Consider the following 17,474-nt stretch of genomic DNA (forward strand, 5'->3'; position numbering starts at 1 on the left):
AATACTTAACGTTTAACCACGAATGGGCAGATAATAACTTGGCTCGCCGTGAAACGATGGCGGCGAAGCCTCCGCCTGCACGACCGCACATTGGTCTGCACTCATCATTCAATGCAAGATCTAACGCAGACTGGGGAGAAGACGATGTTTGGGATAGTGGATCAGACTCTGAATCACCTCGCCAGTCCACAATCTCAAACTCGTGGCGGCTCCCTCCTTCCCCATCATCATATAGGCGCCAGTCATCTCCGATAACAGCACCGAAACCAGTCCCTAGACCACCTAGCAACTCTTCTTCATCCAATGTCTCATTCTCCTACACTCATCTCAGTGCGCCCAGTCCAGGTTCCTACCCTTCGAATGCTGCCGATACCACTCAACCTGCAAAGGGTGGATGGACAATGGTTAGAAAATCTGGCACTTCACAGGATGCTTTATGTGTCAAGTTACCCAAAGATATTGATCCAAATGGCGATGTAGACGTCGACAGTGACATGGTTGTAGGGGATTTCGAGCCAGAAATGGAACAGGCTGCTGGCACTAGCATCAAAGTTAAACCAGACCAAGGTTCCATCAAATCTGATGTTATCGAGATTATGAACGGTATTTACTTCTATCAAGTTCCTTTCCACATCTAATCAGACATTTAGATCCGTTGCACAGGTTTCTCCGTTCTCCTCAACCACAGCCAGAACCAAGGTTTAATCATAGGATGGGTCATTCTCCACGTTCGAGTGATGCTGAGAAGCTCCTTCGGGAGAGCTCAATTCGCACAAACCGACGAATCAAATTCATCGATTGTCTTAGCAAAGATGATGTCAATATTAGTGCGCGCTCTTGTAGGCTTTCGCTGACCGTGTACCTGAGGTTTCACAAATAGGCGAACTCCGTAAATTAGCTTGGGCGGGTACTCCCAACGATCTAAGAGCCGCTGTATGGCCGATTCTTCTCGTGAGCTGACTTCCTTGTATCTCCTTACCTTCTAATGTCGATGCTTAGGGCTACCTTCCCTTGCCATCAAACCTTCGAGCTTCCACTCTTGCACGAAAGAGAGGAGAATACTCATCACTGGTCGAACTAGCATTCGCTCGGGATCGTCAAGGGCTCGACCAACAAATATGGCATCAGATCGAGATCGACGTACCACGGACGAGACCTGGTGTACGTTTATGGATGCAGGCATCCACTCAACGTGTAAGTAGTTGCGATTTTATTTTATTTGATCTTAATATCTCTGCCGCAAGTAGAGTCTCGAAAGAATTCTCTATGTCTGGGCAATACGACACCCAGCAAGTGGATACGTTCAAGGCATCAATGACCTCGTTACCCCATTCTTCCAGGTTTTCCTCTCCGCTTACATTGGTATGCTATTATTATCTCATGGCTACGTGTAACGTTAAGACTACTTGCAGAATCAGATCCGGAAGAATTTGATACCTCTCTGCTCCCGACGGCTGTCCTGAGTGCTGTCGAGGCAGACTCGTTTTGGTGCTTGTCACGTTTGTTGGACGGCATTCAGGATAACTACATCTCAGCACAACCTGGCATTCAACGAAGTGTCAAGCGCATGGCTGAACTTGTTGCACGTATTGATGGTAAGTTCTTTTCCACCTGCGCACATTGGCTGCTGATGATCGAGCAGCTCCCCTGTATACACACCTCGAGTCCCAAAATGTTGAATTCATGCAGTTCGCTTTCCGCTGGATGAATTGTCTTCTGATGCGAGAAATCAGTGTGAAGAACACGATCCGCATGTGGGACACGTATCTAGTGAGTTGGCCACACCTTCGTAGGATGTCTGTTATTGATTGTATGATCCCAGGCTGAAGGAGCGGATGCATTCTCTCAATTCCACCTTTATGTATGCTCTGCATTCCTCGTCAAGTGGAGCGAAAAGCTCCGGCAAATGGATTTTCAGGTACATCCACCTTTGTCTTCCTAGGAATGCATATCTTACGTGTGCTAGGGTATCATCATGTTCCTGCAATCCCTCCCGACGCAGGACTGGGGAGACCACGAAATTGAAATGCTTCTCAGCGAAGCTTTTGTGCTCAATTCCATATGGCACAACGCTCAAAGTCATTTTAATGCTAAATAGCTATCTCATACATACTCCAACGGCGCAGCACACGTGTAAGATGTGGTTTGAAGTACAATCTATGATGCAGGGGGGCAAAGCTGCCCGAGTCTTCAACAACTCGGAAAGAACCCTTCACAGAAATGCATGCAACTATGCTAGATGATGCGATGAGTAAAGAATATGGAAATGTGCAGTGTATAGACAGGTATACGAGGGAGTGTGTAAAATTAGACATGGGCAACATTAGAGACATAGAATTACAAACCCCTCAATTCGACTCTTTGACAGCTGCGACCTCGCGATCCAAAGCATTCTTGAGCTCCTGAGCTTGCTCAGGTGTTTTTACACGGATTCGGAACGATGCCGGAGCACCTTCATCATGTCCGACAAAGGATACCATCGTCTTCATCAGTGTTGGGGTTAGTGACACGAACAACCTGAAGTTCTAACGGGATACGTGGGTAAGCAACTGCAGTTGATACGAAATGATAAAAACGAACAATAACAATCCTCCCCGTGGCACTGTTGCGCATCAGTGCGCGTCGTGCGCCTGTCTCCTTATGTTTCTTCAAACGGAACATACCTATCAAAAGTCAGCAAGACTGTGGATGATGAAAAAACAAAGAATTACTAACCAATACCCAGTTCCTTCCACTCAGACTTGTCAGAAGTCTTTGAAAGCTTGAAGACTTTGGCCTTCACAGTATACGTTGTCTCTTCATCTTCTTCACCCTCGCCTTCACCATCGTGATTGCTAGTTGGCAGCAACTTTGCATCGTCTGTGCCCTCATCGGTGGCAACAGGTTGTGACCCTGATCGACTGGCGGTGTCCATTGGCGGAGAGACAGACTTTGTTGGTGGAACACCAAAGCTGAATTCCGTGGGGGCGCTCGATGAAGACGTAGAAGCCCCATCTGCAGGCTTCGCGACACCAAATCCAAACCCTACGGGATTGCCAATACTCCCTCCCCCCGCCTTCCCAAACGTAAAACCATTTCCTTTTGGTGGCGAGCCTCCGCCAAACGTGCCGAAAGCACTGGTGGGTTTGTCGGTGGCAGCAGATGCGAAAGTGTTTGTAGGTGGTGTGAAGGAGGAACTGCCGAATAGACCAGTGCTTCCGGTTTTGGCATCTTCATTTCCTGTACCAGTTTTGGCGGATACTTTGTTGAATAGGTCTGAGGACCCTGGGGTGAAGAAGGAGGACGTCTTTGAGTCAGTACTGTTACCAAATAATGTCGTGGTGCCGAATGCTGATGTTGGCTTGGAGTCGGAGAACGTGGATGATGCTGCTTTGGATGACGCGAAGAAGTTAGGAATGCTTGAACTAGAGCCAAATGCCGACGAGGCTTTTAAATCATCTTTGTCTTTGTTGGGTGCAGGTGTAGGTGCAGGTGTGGCTGGTGGGGCGAATGAAAACGAACTCGGACTTGAGGAGTTGGAATCAGCGGATTTAGTCCCGAATGAAAATGCCGATTTCGGGGCTTCCGAAGTGCCAAAGGGAGATGGTATTGCAGAATTATCTTCACTCGTTTTGGCACCGAAACCGAAAGTTGGGGTCGAGCTCGTGTTGGAAGTTGATGTGGAGAAGGCGAAGGCATTGTTAGGTGTCGAGCTCTTATCCGTTCCATTTGTGGATGAAGAAGGTAATGATGGGGAAACAAAGCTACCGAATCCAGAAAAGCCTTTTGGCACGGGAAATCCAGTTGCTGAAGGTGCAGCCTTCTCGAGCACAGGCGGGCCAGAAGCTGATACCTTCTGGTTAGCGGCTTTGGATGAGCTATCAAGATCTGTCTGGACGGTAGTCCGCAGATTTTTATAACTCTCAAGAAGGCCTGCGATGTCAATAAAAGGATCCTGGTCCACAGCTTTTTGGATAGCCGACAAAAGGGAGATGTTAAGACCACGAATAGACTTGTAATATTTCAGTTCTGCGTTGTAATCTTCATCTGAAGGATTCGGGGATGCATTGGCAGTACTAGTGGCTTGTACCACCGATGCAAAGTCCTTTGTAGCAGCAGACGCAGTGTGTGCAACGTTTGAGGTCGCAAATGCAGTAGCGGTTGGAGGGGTGAATGAGAAAGGACTCGGCCCAGCTCCTGAGCCAAACCCTGAGAAACCACCAAATTTTGGAGCGGCAGGTGGTTCCTGAATGGGCTTTTATTGGAAAGATTTGCAAGGCATTGACTAAGTACTCACCGAATCCGCGGGTGAAAGAGGTGCACTGGGGAGTCCAGCGAAAGACAAAGCCTTAGTTGAAGCCGTGGCTCGCTTGGGTAAACCACGTATTCTGGGTGTCACAGAATAAGCGTTGCTCACTGCAGTTACTGGATACTCACTGCCGCTTTGTGAGGACAGACTCGTCTGCCTTTTGGAAACCCTTGCCAGGGTCTTCGACTTCCTGCTCGCGTCAATGACCAGTCAAGACAACATAAATAATTGTTATCATACCTCTATGTCATCGCCGTCGTCTTTGCTGATTTGTCTCTCTGCGCCTCTCTTCATGGTGGACAAAGCACGAACATTCAACAGACTGACCCAAGGCCCTTCAGAATTAATTCAAAGTGAAATATTATGTAATCAGACAGATTGTCGGAGTTGTTGGGGTCATACTGCAGTTTCAAAGATACGCGCTATCCCTTTCTATCAGCCTCACTGCGACTGCTCCGTGAACACGCTTTTCGCTCGTCAGTGATGTCGACGACAACCGCAACAGCCATAAACTCTCGCTCTTCGTCACCAACAACACCTGAATCTTCCGACAGTCATCATCCTGTTACCTTACATCATGACCATAACCTATCAGCCTGGTATAACTCAATTCGTCCAAGGAAGACCTTTTCCGAAATTGGCGTTTTGGACAATGAGTCTATGCGTAGTGTCATGAACAAACCTGACAACGAGAGGATGCTTCAGCTTAACGACCTGATAGATGAGCATGCCTATGAAGAGTATGTCTTGAAAAGGTTCTCGTGTCCGATCGCTGTCGTTGACGTGTCATACACCTCGGTTTAGCTCGGCCTGTTCTGCTCCAGAATCTTCCCCTGTTCTGCTTCAAGTCATGCCACATTGTTTGAAACCGGATGCAATCCGCCCGACAGGCGACAGCTGTGTTTCTACTGCGCAAGCTCCTTTACCTGAGTCCGACCATCTTGTTCCCTCTCATATGCACATGCATTGTTCACCTGTCATCCCTCCCCCTGCTGTGCGTCCACCCAAAAGGGATCCTTCTACCGCTCCGCATCGAGTCGTTTTTCCTCCACGAGAATCTTGCTACAAGTGCGCCTATCTTTTATTCGAGTATTCATATTTTAATTCGTGAAGCCTTCCCATCCTGACCCCTAATATTCCTCAACACGGTACAAAATCTCGCGTAGAGACTCAAGTGCGCGTCGCGTTGGACTTGGCCCATGCCAGCTCATCGTCAGGGGAACCGTACTTGTACGATAGGGTTGGTTCATGGAAATGGCTGAAACTTTCACCAGGGACTTTCACCAAGAAGCGCACTCGTCGGGAAGGGAAGATAGGTACTGAGAATACTTCTCTGTCCTTGGCACAAACTCATCATTAATCAGACCCTTCTCCCTTGGATATGTTACACCTTACCACGACTGTGACGTGCGCTACATCACCACACAATCGCGTGCTAAGCTGCGGAAGCTGTAGAAACCGAGAGGTCGGTACCTCTATACGGTCAAAGCTCCATACTAACTTTGTTTTCCCATTTAGGCAAAGCGCGTGGCTAGGAAAATCGCGGCTCGTGTCAGACCCCCCAGGTCTGGGTCAGATACCCCAGAGGATAGTAATGAACGACTGAGAGGCAAGGAAGACACGACTAGCATCATTCAGTTCAACTGCCCCGAAGTCCTTGACTTCGAAACAGGGTCGGTCGTACTTCCCGTCCGCATTACGTGCTACTGCAGACACCACCGGGAAAAGGTCGGGTTTCATATCCATTTCACAATGATGGATCATACTGGACGCATCGTCGGATCGGGAACGACTCCTCCGATTATGATTACCGATGACCACAAGTCGACGACCAAGTCAAATTCTGCGTTCAATCCCCTCACTGAAACCGAAGTCGACTGGTCCCAGATCGCACCGAGCGGGGAATTGGCGGATAAGCGTGCACCCTCGAAACGCAAGGCAACGAACGTGAAAGGCCAGCCAAAGAAGCGAGCAAAACCATATGACGTTACTAGTCGAAACAGCTCGGTGAAATTCGTGAGAGAGGCCAGCTTCACACCGTCTCAACCTTCAACAGTGCCTAGTTCCCGGTCTCCTACACCTTCTCACCTTTTAGTGCCCATGCCGTCTTGCTCATTATCTCAAATTGAAAATGGCACTGTTCCTTCCGCAGCTATGTTTGGTGTCAATGGGTTCCAACAGCCGGAAGACGCACAAGCTAATTTATTCGTCGCAAATCCAGTAATATCGCCAGTATCAAGCACCATATCATCGCCTCTCGTTTCCCCTGTATCACCACCCATCTCGCAACTTGTTTCACAGCCGACATCTTTCCTTTTCTTCGACCCTAGATCACCTCTTGTTGCCCCACTTGCTCTCCCAAAAATTCACCGTCTTATACCCGCTTCTGGTCCTACGCACGGCGGCATTGAAGTTACTATCCTTGGCGAGAATTTCCACCATGTTCTTCAACTGAACTGCGTCTTTGGAGACGTCCCCGCAAGTTCTACTCAACGTTGGAGCGATAATACTTTAGTCTGTGTCCTACCTCCTCGAGCTTCTCCTGGTGTTGTCGCTGTTTGGTTCGAGGGCTTCGAGAAGACAAACGATCCCTCGCTCCCTTCTCTATTCACATACACCGACGAGTCAGACAGGGCCCTGTACGTCACACCGATAACCTTTTACCTTTTTCGCTTAAGTATTTCATTTCCAGGATGGAGTTGGCCCTACAGGTCGTCGGACTCAAAATGACAGGCAAAATCGAAGACGCAAAGAACGTCGCCCGCCGTATCATCGGAACTGCAGGAAACGAAGACTCTCCGACATCCTCAGACGCCAACGACATGATGCACGTCGTTGCATCCTCGTCTTATCGCGAAATACGACCACTGCTCTTCGTCCGGTCAGACGAAGGAGAAAGTTTCGAGACCACAATTGTCAAGTTCCTTTCCATGATAGATGTATCCGTTGACAACCAGTCTACTATCGCCATGAGTACCGCTGTTTCGCACTCTACGTCTAATGGGCAGACACTTTTGCACCTCGCGTCGTTTTTGGGCTTCGTGGAGCTCACGAAATTCCTGATTGCGCATGATATCGATGTGGACGCGCGCGATAGGAATGGTTATACGGCTCTTCATTTTGCTGTGTTGTCTCTATCCAAACCTTGTTTGGAATTACTCGTAGAGGCTGGAGCGGACTTGGAGATCGTGAACGGACTCGGGGAAACACCGGAGGATATTGCCCCTGAAGGCTTCTTTGATGATATCACCCCACGGCGCTCGCCCAGTGTCGAAACAGAAAGTCAAGATGACGATGACGGTGCCGGTGACGGTGAAAGTCAGTGGGGTGATGTGGAGAGTGACGAGTCAGAACTCGTCATCGTCAAACGCCGATCAATGCGTACTTTCCGTCGGCGCACACTAGATACCACGGAACAAATAAGCCCTGAATCCCACACGGAACAAATGTTGGAATTACCCAGTAAAGACACAGATACCAAGGTACCTCCTAATGCAACGGACGAGAAACAGACAGCGTCTTTTGTGGATATGATCCAACGAACGCTTGCACAGCTGCAGCCTCAAGGCATCATACCTCAGCTTCCTCTTCCGCATCTTCCCGAAATGCCTGCTGTCCTTTGGGGCGCCCTTCCGCAGATCCCAATGGTGTTCCCCGTCTTCGTCCCAATAACGGGGTGGCCGTTCGTCGGTGACAAGCGGGAGGAACAGCAGGTCGATGGGGAAGTGAGGGATGCTACTCATCCAGCAGCACGGGCGGCACAGGAACTAAAGGCGACTTGGGAGAAATGGATGACGCTTGCTATTGCTACTGCAACGCTCCGTCCGGTGCCTGTTGAGGATGCGCCTCCGATGTATACACCACGCGAGACGCTCGAGAAGCGACCGGAGGAGCCTGTGGCTAGTACGTCGTGCACTGAGGAGTCCTCTGCTTTAGATGCGGAGGTACCTGCGCGTCTTACAGGCCCGAGCAGGCGCCTTAGTTATGCCACAGCCACAGCTTCTGTGCCAGCTCAAGAAGTGGAGTCGTATGGTTATAGGCCTGTAAATGATGCGCAGAAAGCGCAGCATGGGCGTAAGTGTTGCATCAGTATTTCAAACGACGATGAGTCTAATTGATACCTCCTTTCAGGCGACCGGATGCTCGTCCTGTTCTGGCTTCCTATCTTGCTGAGTATGCGCATTTTAATCTCTATGAGATGTGCGACTGATCTTTTTCCTTCAGTCTCTCTTCTTTGGGCTCTGCACCACAGCGTTCGTTTCGTTCTCCACACTCTGAAGACCACGCTTTCTCTCAAAGCTGGTCTCCGTGCATGAATATTCTAGACATGACATATGCGCACTCTCTTACTTTGCGAAAAAAAATCTAACTGGGGTTGTCGAGGACCATGTTTGTACAGTATTCAAGCCGGTATGACTACTTGATGTAGGGCTGTTAAACGACGTATGTATGCATATCCAGTATTTCAATGCGCATTGAGGATAACGAGCCCAAATATCGTGTTTCTATTTGCCCCTGTGCTCCTTGAAAGATGCCTGGATGCCCTTTCCAGCTTTAATGTCAGCCATACACTTGGCATCGATCTCTTGTCCCTTCTTAGCAAGTTCCGCGACTTTGTCTACCATGCCCACTGGCACACAAACGACACCATCTTCATCTGCGACGATCCAGTCGCCTGGTGTCACTGTGACAGAAGCGAATGCGTCTGAGCTATCGCCAGCATCTTTGGGATGGATGGTGAGGGTGACGTTTACACCAGACGGGCGTACGAAAGGGGACTGCCCGACTGTTGAATGGCCACGCGCAAAGACCGGGAAATCCGCTGCACGATGTTCAGCGAGGTCTCTACAACGCCCAGAGATAATGACGCCGACAGCTCCCCGAGCTTGTGCGCCCGCAGTCATCAAACCACCCCAAACTGCATTCTTTGTTTCTGCGATAGAAATGAGTGTGAAAGTTCGGACATGGAACGGGGAGTTGAACAAACTGAACGAGGTGGGGCGTCGACGACGATTACAGACCCTTGGGGTGCGGTATCTACGAAATGGGAGGAGAGCTTTGGGGCTGAATTGTCTGATGCGAGTACCATTTGGACGGTGTATGCTGGTGCACAGATCTTGACTTGAGATGTTGGGGAGAGCATGTGAATGTCTGGGATGTATCCTCCGTTTGGAGATCCGAGCTTTATGAGGGCGTCTGAGATTTCACAAGCGGAAAATTGTGATAGTGGGCATGTGGGGGAGCGCGTCGAGGTCGACATGGCACGACTGATGGCTAGCAGACGAGTCCTTGCAATCATGAATCGGGCAGCAGGTGTGGCCCGGGGTGCCCGGCTAGCAGTCAAGTACGTACATTGACATATGAGGATGTAACTTCCCAGGACGTGACCCGAGAGCCACCGAAGGACCGTATATGGGAATGTTCACGGGTATCCGCACTATCTCCGAATCTTCTCCGCGGTGCTCAAAGACGTATCCAAATTTGCACTTGATTAGTTGATTACCTTAGTATCCCTGGTAGCATCGCAGCTTGTGTGTTACACACATACACCATAGCTACCTCAACTACAGTCGAACGTATATTTTCGCTAGGCCGGCACCTTCTACACTTTACTCGAAACCGCTTGTCTCCATCATCAACCCGTGCATTCCTCTGTCTTGGCTCATGGCTCTGCTGTGATCTGGTAGCACCCGGGGACCTTACTGAGATCATGAAGGCTCTAAAGAAAAGAAACCGAGAGGACGAGAGTGTTGGGTGAACCACGTTTGTTTGTGTACCCGCGGGCAAATGCAACACCGCGGGTATACAGGCTATGCGCGTGGACTTGAAACAGCCGGACTATCCAATGTACTTACTACATGGAAATTGAGGGTCAGTCTTAGATTCCCTTGTCATTAGCAGTTAAACGGGTTGAACCTTTTCAAAAATCCTATTTGTCGACCGCGGGGTAACACCCGATGTAAGTACAGGCAATATGATACTACTGTGCTCTAGTATCGTTAATAACATTGGTAGAATTATGAACCGTTGGCAGAGGGTTGAACCTGAGCTATAACTAGATTATCGACAAACCTTGTAAAACACTTCCTCAAATCGACCGCGATGCCTGTATCTACAATCTCATCACTGACCACTTCATCATGAAGAATTGCACATCGCGAGTCTCAATTTCCACCAACTCTGTTTCTACCTTCACACTGCCCTTCTTGAAGACCTCTCCGTCCCACAAAGATGACCAAGTTTTGGGAGAATGAGCGAACAACCCATACTCGGAGCCCGGGAGACTGTTATTTACTATTCCTTTTTCGAGACTTCCGACGTGGTAACCACAGATAACGGAACCTGGCTGCGCAGATAACAGACCCGCGAGAGCTTTGGCAACGAGGAATTGTTTCTTCTCGCTGAAGAGGTGGAAGAATGAAATAGCGTTTATTACGCTAATGCGACCATGAAGGTGGTTCAGGGATTTCAAAGAGGACAAATCAATAGCTGGCGCCGGAGTGACGTCATCCGTCGGCGCAGCTATGGAGAGAAATGCCGGATCAAAGACATCTCCAGGTAGGAAGCATCCGGGATAAGAAGCTGGTGTCGTTTTGAATAGTTCGTGGCTTAGTTGGAGAAACTCTGTACATACAGTTCGTTAACAAGAATGATTATTCACAGGAAAAAAATATTACCGTTGAAGAGATCTGATGCAATGATGTTTTTGGCAGGAAAGCCGTCTGCCGCAGCCTTTCTGGCATCAGTACCGACTACAACGGAGTCAATATTATTTACGACAGAACATCATGGTTTGACCTACAGCAACAACCAATGTCGAGTAACACGGCATCAGGGCGCTTGCGACCAAGCTCAAGGATATGTTCGTATACAGAAAGACTTGATAAGTTTAACCTGAGGAATGTTATATTTCTGTTGGGTGTGCAGATTCACTGAAAATATACCGAAGGAAAACAAATGAACGAATGCAAGGATATGGTGCAACCTGTCAACGATAGATAGTTATTAGACCTATTACGAAGTCCACTGGGAATGACTCGCCTGATATGCTTTCGCCTGCACCTCCAGGATATGCCTCTTCAAGTCTTCGTCGTCGTCAATACCGGTTTGCGCCTTGAAGAATTCAGCCTGTTCGGAAGACAGACTGTAAAGGCTGGAGTCTACTGTTGGTGCTGATGCCATCCGAAATGTTACGTCGCCCAACAACGTTGTGGAACCATTGTGTGTAGCAGTACCCTCCATTCTGATGGGATGTAATTTGTGCTACCGCTGCTTTCTGCATCCTTTTTCAAGGTGACTGAACCCGAGCGTTTCCCTAGCGGCATTTATGAAACGGCCGTTGGTCACAAGAGATACGAGGACCCCTGAAGGAATGTAGGTAGGCAGGGAGCCAGAGGCCAGTCCATATTTGTTTAAGGTCTGAGGGGTGTATTTTTGATGCAATCATGACAAATTTCAGTGTTCTGCCGTCGCGGGGAGCTATACTTTGTCCGACTGGACAAATGCAAGTCGGTATGGCGAAGGCCTGATTCACGCCTGGACAGATTTTAGGGTAGCAGTTTGTAGGTTATATTACGAGCTACTCACCTGAGCGACTGCATTCTTGTTAGCATTCCAGCTACTAGCTAATCTTGTTTATTTTCAGTGATCGCATTCTATTGTCAAGGTAAAAATAAAAGAAACCCACAAGATCAGCAATCGCAAATAAACAGCGTTGCGCCGGCTGCCTCGTATCTTGCTAGCTGCTATGCAAGGTTACGACTCGGAGCATGGCAACTCCACAAGCTTTTACTAGTAAGTCTGCACATATCCCCTCAGATAACTTACTGAGAAGGATTCAGGGACAATTTGCTCTCAGCGCTCAGGGCTGAGAAACAAATACTTGGTATTCACTGCGGGCGGTTCGCCAACTTGAAATTCGAGGAGGGGAGGGTTTAGTATATTTAGTATCATCATGGAGTGTTCCAGCTAGATAGCTCACCCTGTCATTTTCGGCGCTGTTGAAGACCTGATCTATCCCTCCGGACAAAAATGGCCTAAGTACTAATCCGGACCCCACTGCTGAGGTGAGGGCGGGTATAAGTCTGACGTCCAGGTGGCGATGCTCTGACGGAGTTTGAAGACCCGAGGCCTAGTCACATTACGCTTCCACACGCCGCCGCCGCCGCCATGTCTCTCTTTGCTGCATGCAGCAACACGATCGTCGATTAGCTTGCCACCATGCCAGTTCCATTTTAGCACCTTTCTCCGGCGTACCAGCCTTCTTAAAGATGATATTCTACAACCTCAGCCGCACACCGTCCCTGTCAGGCTGTCCTCGTCGCGCCCGACATACTTCTGGCTGAAAAGGGCTGCCATCTCGGTTCGAGCGGTATCTAAATGAAGGATTCCATTGACACCACCTCCAGTGGCGGCAGGTGGACATAGAAATAGAATTCCTGACAACTGGAGGGCAGCGGGCAGGAACTTTGGGATGATATTATTAGGTGAGCCGTACCTACGAGTGACTGATTCAATCCCGCTTGAATTTGCCAAGCATGCTGCGAGGTACCAAGACTGGCCAGAATCCCGACATTCACGGTGAGGCCTCATGACCGAACATAAATCGTCGAATTTTCGAGAATCTGACCCGCTAAATTTGGTCTAACTTGGAATCGTTAGGCCGAACCTGCACAACTCACGGACATTAGTAATATTGTTTATCTTCAAACTTGAAGTACTACCGCTTACCACCAGTTCTACACCTCGCGCATCCTCCAAAACCACACTGCCGTCACAAATCTTAAAACCCCAGTAAAACTAAACTGTAATGCTCCAGAATTGCCCTACGAGCCTGAATAAATACTGAATGCCAACTTGAAGCGGACCGCGAGACTGGCTAAAATTATCATTCTGTGACTGATACACAAACTGATGGCCCCTGGTGATAATCAATAGTAGTTAGTTCGAAATGTCATCAAAGATCTGTCGTCCATGTGTTCTATGGCGTTATCATGATATCTTATTTGTGCGTTCCGCAGTCTGTGTAGTAGAATCAATTGGAGGCGCGTTTCAGGCCTCAACTTGGCCTCAGGTTGCATCAGAAGTATTAGTTTCCTCATGGATCGGATAGGCTAGTCCGCGTTCAATTTTGCGTTATCTTTATAAGTACATTACCTTGCGGCAGAGAAAGATAGTGTTCTGCTGTGTAGGTTGAAGGGACTCGTCGTGGAAAATAAGTAACTTAGAAGCTCACCTGCATACATATCCGAGGAGACTATCGGAAGTTCACGCCTGGGGGCTCCGGCGTTCTTACAATTATATAAGGAAATAACTTCCCGGCTGCGGAGCCGTAATCGACTTGCTCACCCGCGCTCGCCATGGCTGAGCGCTGAGCACTCATCCGACTACCCATGACATCAAATTCTCCAACCTCGCCGTCAAAGCCAATGCGCAAGCATTTCAAGAAAATTTCAAAGGCCATAATGAAGTCTCATCGAGTTCAACTTCCAAAGTACGACTTACCCGTTCGACTGCGACCGGTAGGCCTCCCTCGGGACTATCACACGAAGGCATTAGTCGCTCACGATCATTAAATTCATTAGTGGTTCCTCGTGTTCACCTGCGTGATAATGGTGACGCTTGCTTTCTTAGGTTTCACGAACTATTCCCGGGCCCTACCCCTGAACGACAAGTTCCTACACTTTACTTGTCTGTGCGTCGCGACGGGTGTGTTTTACTTCATATTCGACGTGGAGGAGTAAGTTCTGACATTTTTGCTGATTGGCTATTTGCTGAATATTTGGGTCTCATTATAGAGAAGCTCGTAGAATTTGGTTCTGGCGCCATTCAGGGCTGATATTTACCGCTGTCGTATGTTTCTTCTTTGGAGGGTTCGTGAGCGAGATCGTGCAGTCCATGCTTCCAGTACGTTTCACTTTCCTCGTCTGAGCGTGTACGACGATATCATGCGGAACTAGCATAAGGAGTTTCAATCTGGTGATGTGGTGGTATGTTCTCTTGGCTTTGGCGCCTTTCATCCAGTAATCATACTCGACAGGCAAATTGGCTGGGTTCCACCGTCGGACTCTATCTTGCATATTATATCGAGAGATATTACCGTTCGCAGCGAGAGGTGAGCCGCTTCCTGCCTCGTCCAGCGATCTCACGCGACCCCCGATTCTTCAGATCGCACGCCTATACCGCCCATTAGAGACGAACGATATTTCCGATGCAGAAGACGAAGGAATGTCTGGAACACAGCTCCTTCCCTTGTACTCTCATCCCTCAGCCCCATCCAGGTCAAAGCCTGCTAAAGTCGCACGCTTACATGACGTCTGGGACGAAAGAGAAGATTTGTTTGGTGTCGGTGACGACAGTGACGAAGAGGATGATGCAGGCACACCACGACCGCAGCGCGAAAGTTCGCAACACGTTTCCCTTCCCCCTCCAAAGATACTTATCACGAGTTCATGAACGCACACGGATTTTTATGGCATCATGTATACCATCATTTAGCTCAGCACGTATTTGCATATACACAAATCTAAATCATCCGGAACAAATGCAATCATGCTGCACTCTTTTGAAGGCACTTCAACGTCCGTCCGTCTCAAAATAAGGTCTCTGATTCGCTCCTGAACAAACGATGCAGCGGAATTTTTATAGCATTATGTACACGAGTTAGCGTAGCATCTATTTGAATCAAAATCAGTATATCCAATCATGCTACACACTATGAAGGTCGAGCCGTTTCAAGCGCTTCAACGTCGGCTTGCATCGAAATAAGATCGCTCCTGACAACATCGATCTCTTCCTGTTGTTTCCCAGCAAGCTCTCGCAGCCCTTCATACGCCGCCATAGGAACAACCGCAACATTCTTCTCAATCCCTCGCTCCAGAGTCACCTATCAAATACGCACACGTAAGCCTAGTCAATACAAAACAAAAATCTATCGAAGCTCACCTTGAGATCCCTCTTCAGCCCCTCGCCAACCCTATCGGCATCCTCTACCCATTTCCTCTTTGCTCGCTCCCATTTACCCACCGCCCATCTTATACTAGCAACAGCAGCGAGTGCACCAGCACCTAACGCAGTCCCAGCTTCGGAACCAGTGCCAAGACTCAAAGCGCTCTCTCCAAATGCAAGCCACCATGCTACACCAACACCGCCAAACATACCACCAAACGCACCCAATACTGTGTTCTGGGCATCACGGTGTAACCGCGTGGTGGTGTGTTGTGTCAGCTGAGAACGCCGTGCTTGTATGGGGCGGGTAAGGGTATTTGGGGTGAGTGCGTATGTTGGGGAGTGTATCAGTTGACGGAGATGGTTGTCGAGAATAGGGGAATGGAAGGCAGGAGATGGTGATGGAGATGCGAGTTTGGTGAGTTGAGAAAAAGTGGATGATGTTAGGGATGCTTGGGTAGAGGCGAGACGACCCGTTTGAAGGATGAGCTATAGATTAACAGTTTTACAATAGAAAAAAATATTTATGCGATGCGTGCACACCTGGTTTTCAAGTTCCCTACACCAGTACCTGTCCAGCGCGGAACTTACCAAAGAATCTATCTCATCTACGCGCCATACCATCTTCAGCCAAGTCAACGACTCTAGTATGGCTTTCATCTCTTTCGAACCGCGAAGCAGGGCGTCATCTATTCCGGACTCTACGAGCACCTCCCTGTCTGTTCTCGCACGGATTTCTTCGACTTGGGATTGCAACTCGCTGGCACCTGTAAAGACGCGGTCTATCGCTAGGCGTGCTTGGGATACCGATCGGGCACTAGCATACAACGCGCTCCGCATCTGTATCAGAGCACTCTGGGTGCGGATAGCTAACAACAACGACGACGTGCGACCCGAGTCCTTCAACCCAAGCATCCCGGCCAAAACATCACCAAGAAGCGATATTCTCGACCCCATAAAATCCTCCTGGTATCTCTGAATAGCAGCAGGAGAGGAAGGATCCGCCTTTAGAGCAGAAACGGCTTCCAAGGCACGAATAGGGTCTACAGCAAGAATCTTTCCGGGGGTGCAATTTGCAGCTGCCAGTTCCTTGGAAATGTAATCTAGCGCATGTTCGGATGTGCTAGAAGCGGTGAGAACAAGTATTGTGTTCGGTCTTTGAAGAATATGCTGGGCATTGGAGATGAGCGTGGGTATGTCTTTTGTTAGTGGGTTGCAAATAAAGATTAGCACGTCTCCTTTGAGGAACGTTTTTGGGAGGGAGGGATAGGAGGAGAGGGATGAGATTTCGGTGAGTTGTATGGGGAAGGGGTATTGTTGGAGCCAAGATGCAGGGATGGTGAGGGTGCCGTTGACCAGGGAAGTCGACGGTCTATACCTATTTAGGATATCTGTTAAGCATCCTGCACCGACATTGAACATAAACATGGACGCACTCGATTGTAAGGTAGGCAGACTGGTTTTTCCACCGGTTTCGTAGGATGTCGCTGTAAGCTTCATCAGTTGTAAACGGGTTTTCGAGGAGAGCTGTGATGAGCTCATGAGAGCCGGCCCACTGGTCAGCTCCGCATACTGGAAATAGGTTACTTCGTTGGATACATGAACATAAAAAGTCGGATGGAGGACTCACCGACTACACGAGCACTCGTATGGGCTTCTGGTGGGGAACATAAATCTGCGTCGACTTCGCTCAAAAGTTCGCTCCAGAGTTGGGAAGACTGTATTCCTCCGTCAGTGGTATTAGATTCCGGTAGTGCGCGAGGTAAAAATGCTGATATTCTGTGTAAGAGAGCTGAAACCTCGTGTTTACTTGAAGACGCCTTCTTCCCTAAAGAATTGTCAGAGGTTTGAACGCTACTGCTGTATGCTCGGGTGCAGCTGCTGGCGTTCCGAGTCCGCCGCCGGCCAGTAACAAATGACCTGGATTGTTTTGCGTAGAGCTCTATGTTGAGATCCCTTGGTGAGAGAATTGTACGAAGAACATGATGGTGAGTGGCTAGACATGATGGCATCGAGTGGGTCCTTCTACTACAGGTCGCGGGGAGTCGCCGGGGACATTGACATAGTCAGACTGGTCGATTAAAGTTATGCGGCCGTGGGAAGTAATAGACAAATTTACATTGTATGCACGATGCTTGCAAAACATAGCGCAATCGCCGATACTACTACATATCAATTGGAAGTTCTTCTCCTGGGACCTGGTTCCCGCGTCTTTTGATATCACCATTTCTACTTATCC

At 48.9% G+C, this 17,474-nt stretch overlaps 8 protein-coding genes across 8 annotated transcripts; 4 read left to right on the plus strand and 4 right to left on the minus strand.

Moving 5' to 3' along the window:
- Positions 1 to 56: 56 nt before the first annotated feature.
- HD556DRAFT_1454966 (rab-GTPase-TBC domain-containing protein) lies at positions 57 to 2,533 on the plus strand (the record flags this gene model as incomplete). The annotated part of the gene is made up of 9 exons (XM_041308110.1): positions 57 to 603; positions 651 to 827; positions 881 to 951; positions 1,000 to 1,194; positions 1,248 to 1,362; positions 1,413 to 1,595; positions 1,643 to 1,770; positions 1,823 to 1,918; positions 1,967 to 2,533. The coding sequence occupies 9 exons, from the start codon at positions 57 to 59 to the stop codon at positions 2,096 to 2,098; spliced, it is 1,644 nt and encodes a 547-aa protein (XP_041163969.1). The 3' UTR covers positions 2,099 to 2,533.
- HD556DRAFT_1230772 (uncharacterized protein) lies at positions 2,349 to 4,582 on the minus strand (the record flags this gene model as incomplete). Its single annotated transcript, XM_041297374.1, has 7 exons — positions 2,349 to 2,525; positions 2,581 to 2,663; positions 2,716 to 3,240; positions 3,508 to 4,225; positions 4,277 to 4,367; positions 4,417 to 4,481; positions 4,529 to 4,582. 7 exons carry the CDS (start codon positions 4,580 to 4,582, stop codon positions 2,349 to 2,351), a joined length of 1,713 nt encoding a protein of 570 aa, XP_041163970.1.
- Positions 4,583 to 4,707: 125 nt separating this feature from the next.
- On the plus strand, positions 4,708 to 8,716 carry HD556DRAFT_62607 (uncharacterized protein). Its single transcript, XM_041311124.1, has 8 exons — positions 4,708 to 5,028; positions 5,093 to 5,356; positions 5,402 to 5,604; positions 5,653 to 5,753; positions 5,807 to 6,927; positions 6,981 to 8,362; positions 8,420 to 8,461; positions 8,513 to 8,716. Exons 1-8 carry the CDS (start codon positions 4,772 to 4,774, stop codon positions 8,602 to 8,604), a joined length of 3,462 nt encoding a protein of 1,153 aa, XP_041163971.1. The 5' UTR covers positions 4,708 to 4,771; the 3' UTR covers positions 8,605 to 8,716.
- Positions 8,717 to 8,793: 77 nt separating this feature from the next.
- HD556DRAFT_1265757 (ribonuclease E inhibitor RraA/Dimethylmenaquinone methyltransferase) lies at positions 8,794 to 9,587 on the minus strand (the record flags this gene model as incomplete). The annotated part of the gene is made up of 2 exons (XM_041299105.1): positions 8,794 to 9,221; positions 9,281 to 9,587. The coding sequence occupies 2 exons, from the start codon at positions 9,585 to 9,587 to the stop codon at positions 8,794 to 8,796; spliced, it is 735 nt and encodes a 244-aa protein (XP_041163972.1).
- Positions 9,588 to 9,842: 255 nt separating this feature from the next.
- Positions 9,843 to 10,019, plus strand: HD556DRAFT_1209546 (uncharacterized protein; the record flags this gene model as incomplete). Its single annotated transcript, XM_041296539.1, has 1 exon — positions 9,843 to 10,019. A coding segment is annotated over one exon (177 nt), but the record flags the coding sequence as incomplete, so codon positions are not given.
- A 381-nt stretch (positions 10,020 to 10,400) lies between these two features.
- Positions 10,401 to 11,530, minus strand: HD556DRAFT_1430516 (uncharacterized protein; the record flags this gene model as incomplete). Its single annotated transcript, XM_041304912.1, has 5 exons — positions 10,401 to 10,912; positions 10,966 to 11,040; positions 11,091 to 11,200; positions 11,233 to 11,273; positions 11,330 to 11,530. The coding sequence occupies 5 exons, from the start codon at positions 11,528 to 11,530 to the stop codon at positions 10,401 to 10,403; spliced, it is 939 nt and encodes a 312-aa protein (XP_041163974.1).
- Positions 11,531 to 13,544: 2,014 nt separating this feature from the next.
- HD556DRAFT_1344600 (uncharacterized protein) lies at positions 13,545 to 14,875 on the plus strand. The gene is made up of 6 exons (XM_041302208.1): positions 13,545 to 13,809; positions 13,873 to 14,027; positions 14,086 to 14,194; positions 14,248 to 14,277; positions 14,328 to 14,402; positions 14,456 to 14,875. Exons 1-6 carry the CDS (start codon positions 13,681 to 13,683, stop codon positions 14,741 to 14,743), a joined length of 786 nt encoding a protein of 261 aa, XP_041163975.1. The 5' UTR covers positions 13,545 to 13,680; the 3' UTR covers positions 14,744 to 14,875.
- On the minus strand, positions 14,876 to 17,320 carry HD556DRAFT_1344606 (uncharacterized protein). The gene is made up of 5 exons (XM_041302209.1): positions 16,866 to 17,320; positions 16,672 to 16,807; positions 15,779 to 16,613; positions 15,233 to 15,724; positions 14,876 to 15,173 (listed from the first exon to the last, which is right to left on the minus strand). Exons 1-5 carry the CDS (start codon positions 17,245 to 17,247, stop codon positions 15,003 to 15,005), a joined length of 2,016 nt encoding a protein of 671 aa, XP_041163976.1. The 5' UTR covers positions 17,248 to 17,320; the 3' UTR covers positions 14,876 to 15,002.
- Between the last annotated feature and the right edge of the window lie 154 nt (positions 17,321 to 17,474).

This window comes from Suillus plorans (genome assembly GCF_016647745.1).
Source record: "Suillus plorans strain S12 chromosome Unknown HD556scaffold_10, whole genome shotgun sequence".
In the NCBI taxonomy this organism is placed as follows: Eukaryota; Fungi; Basidiomycota; class Agaricomycetes; order Boletales; family Suillaceae; genus Suillus; species Suillus plorans.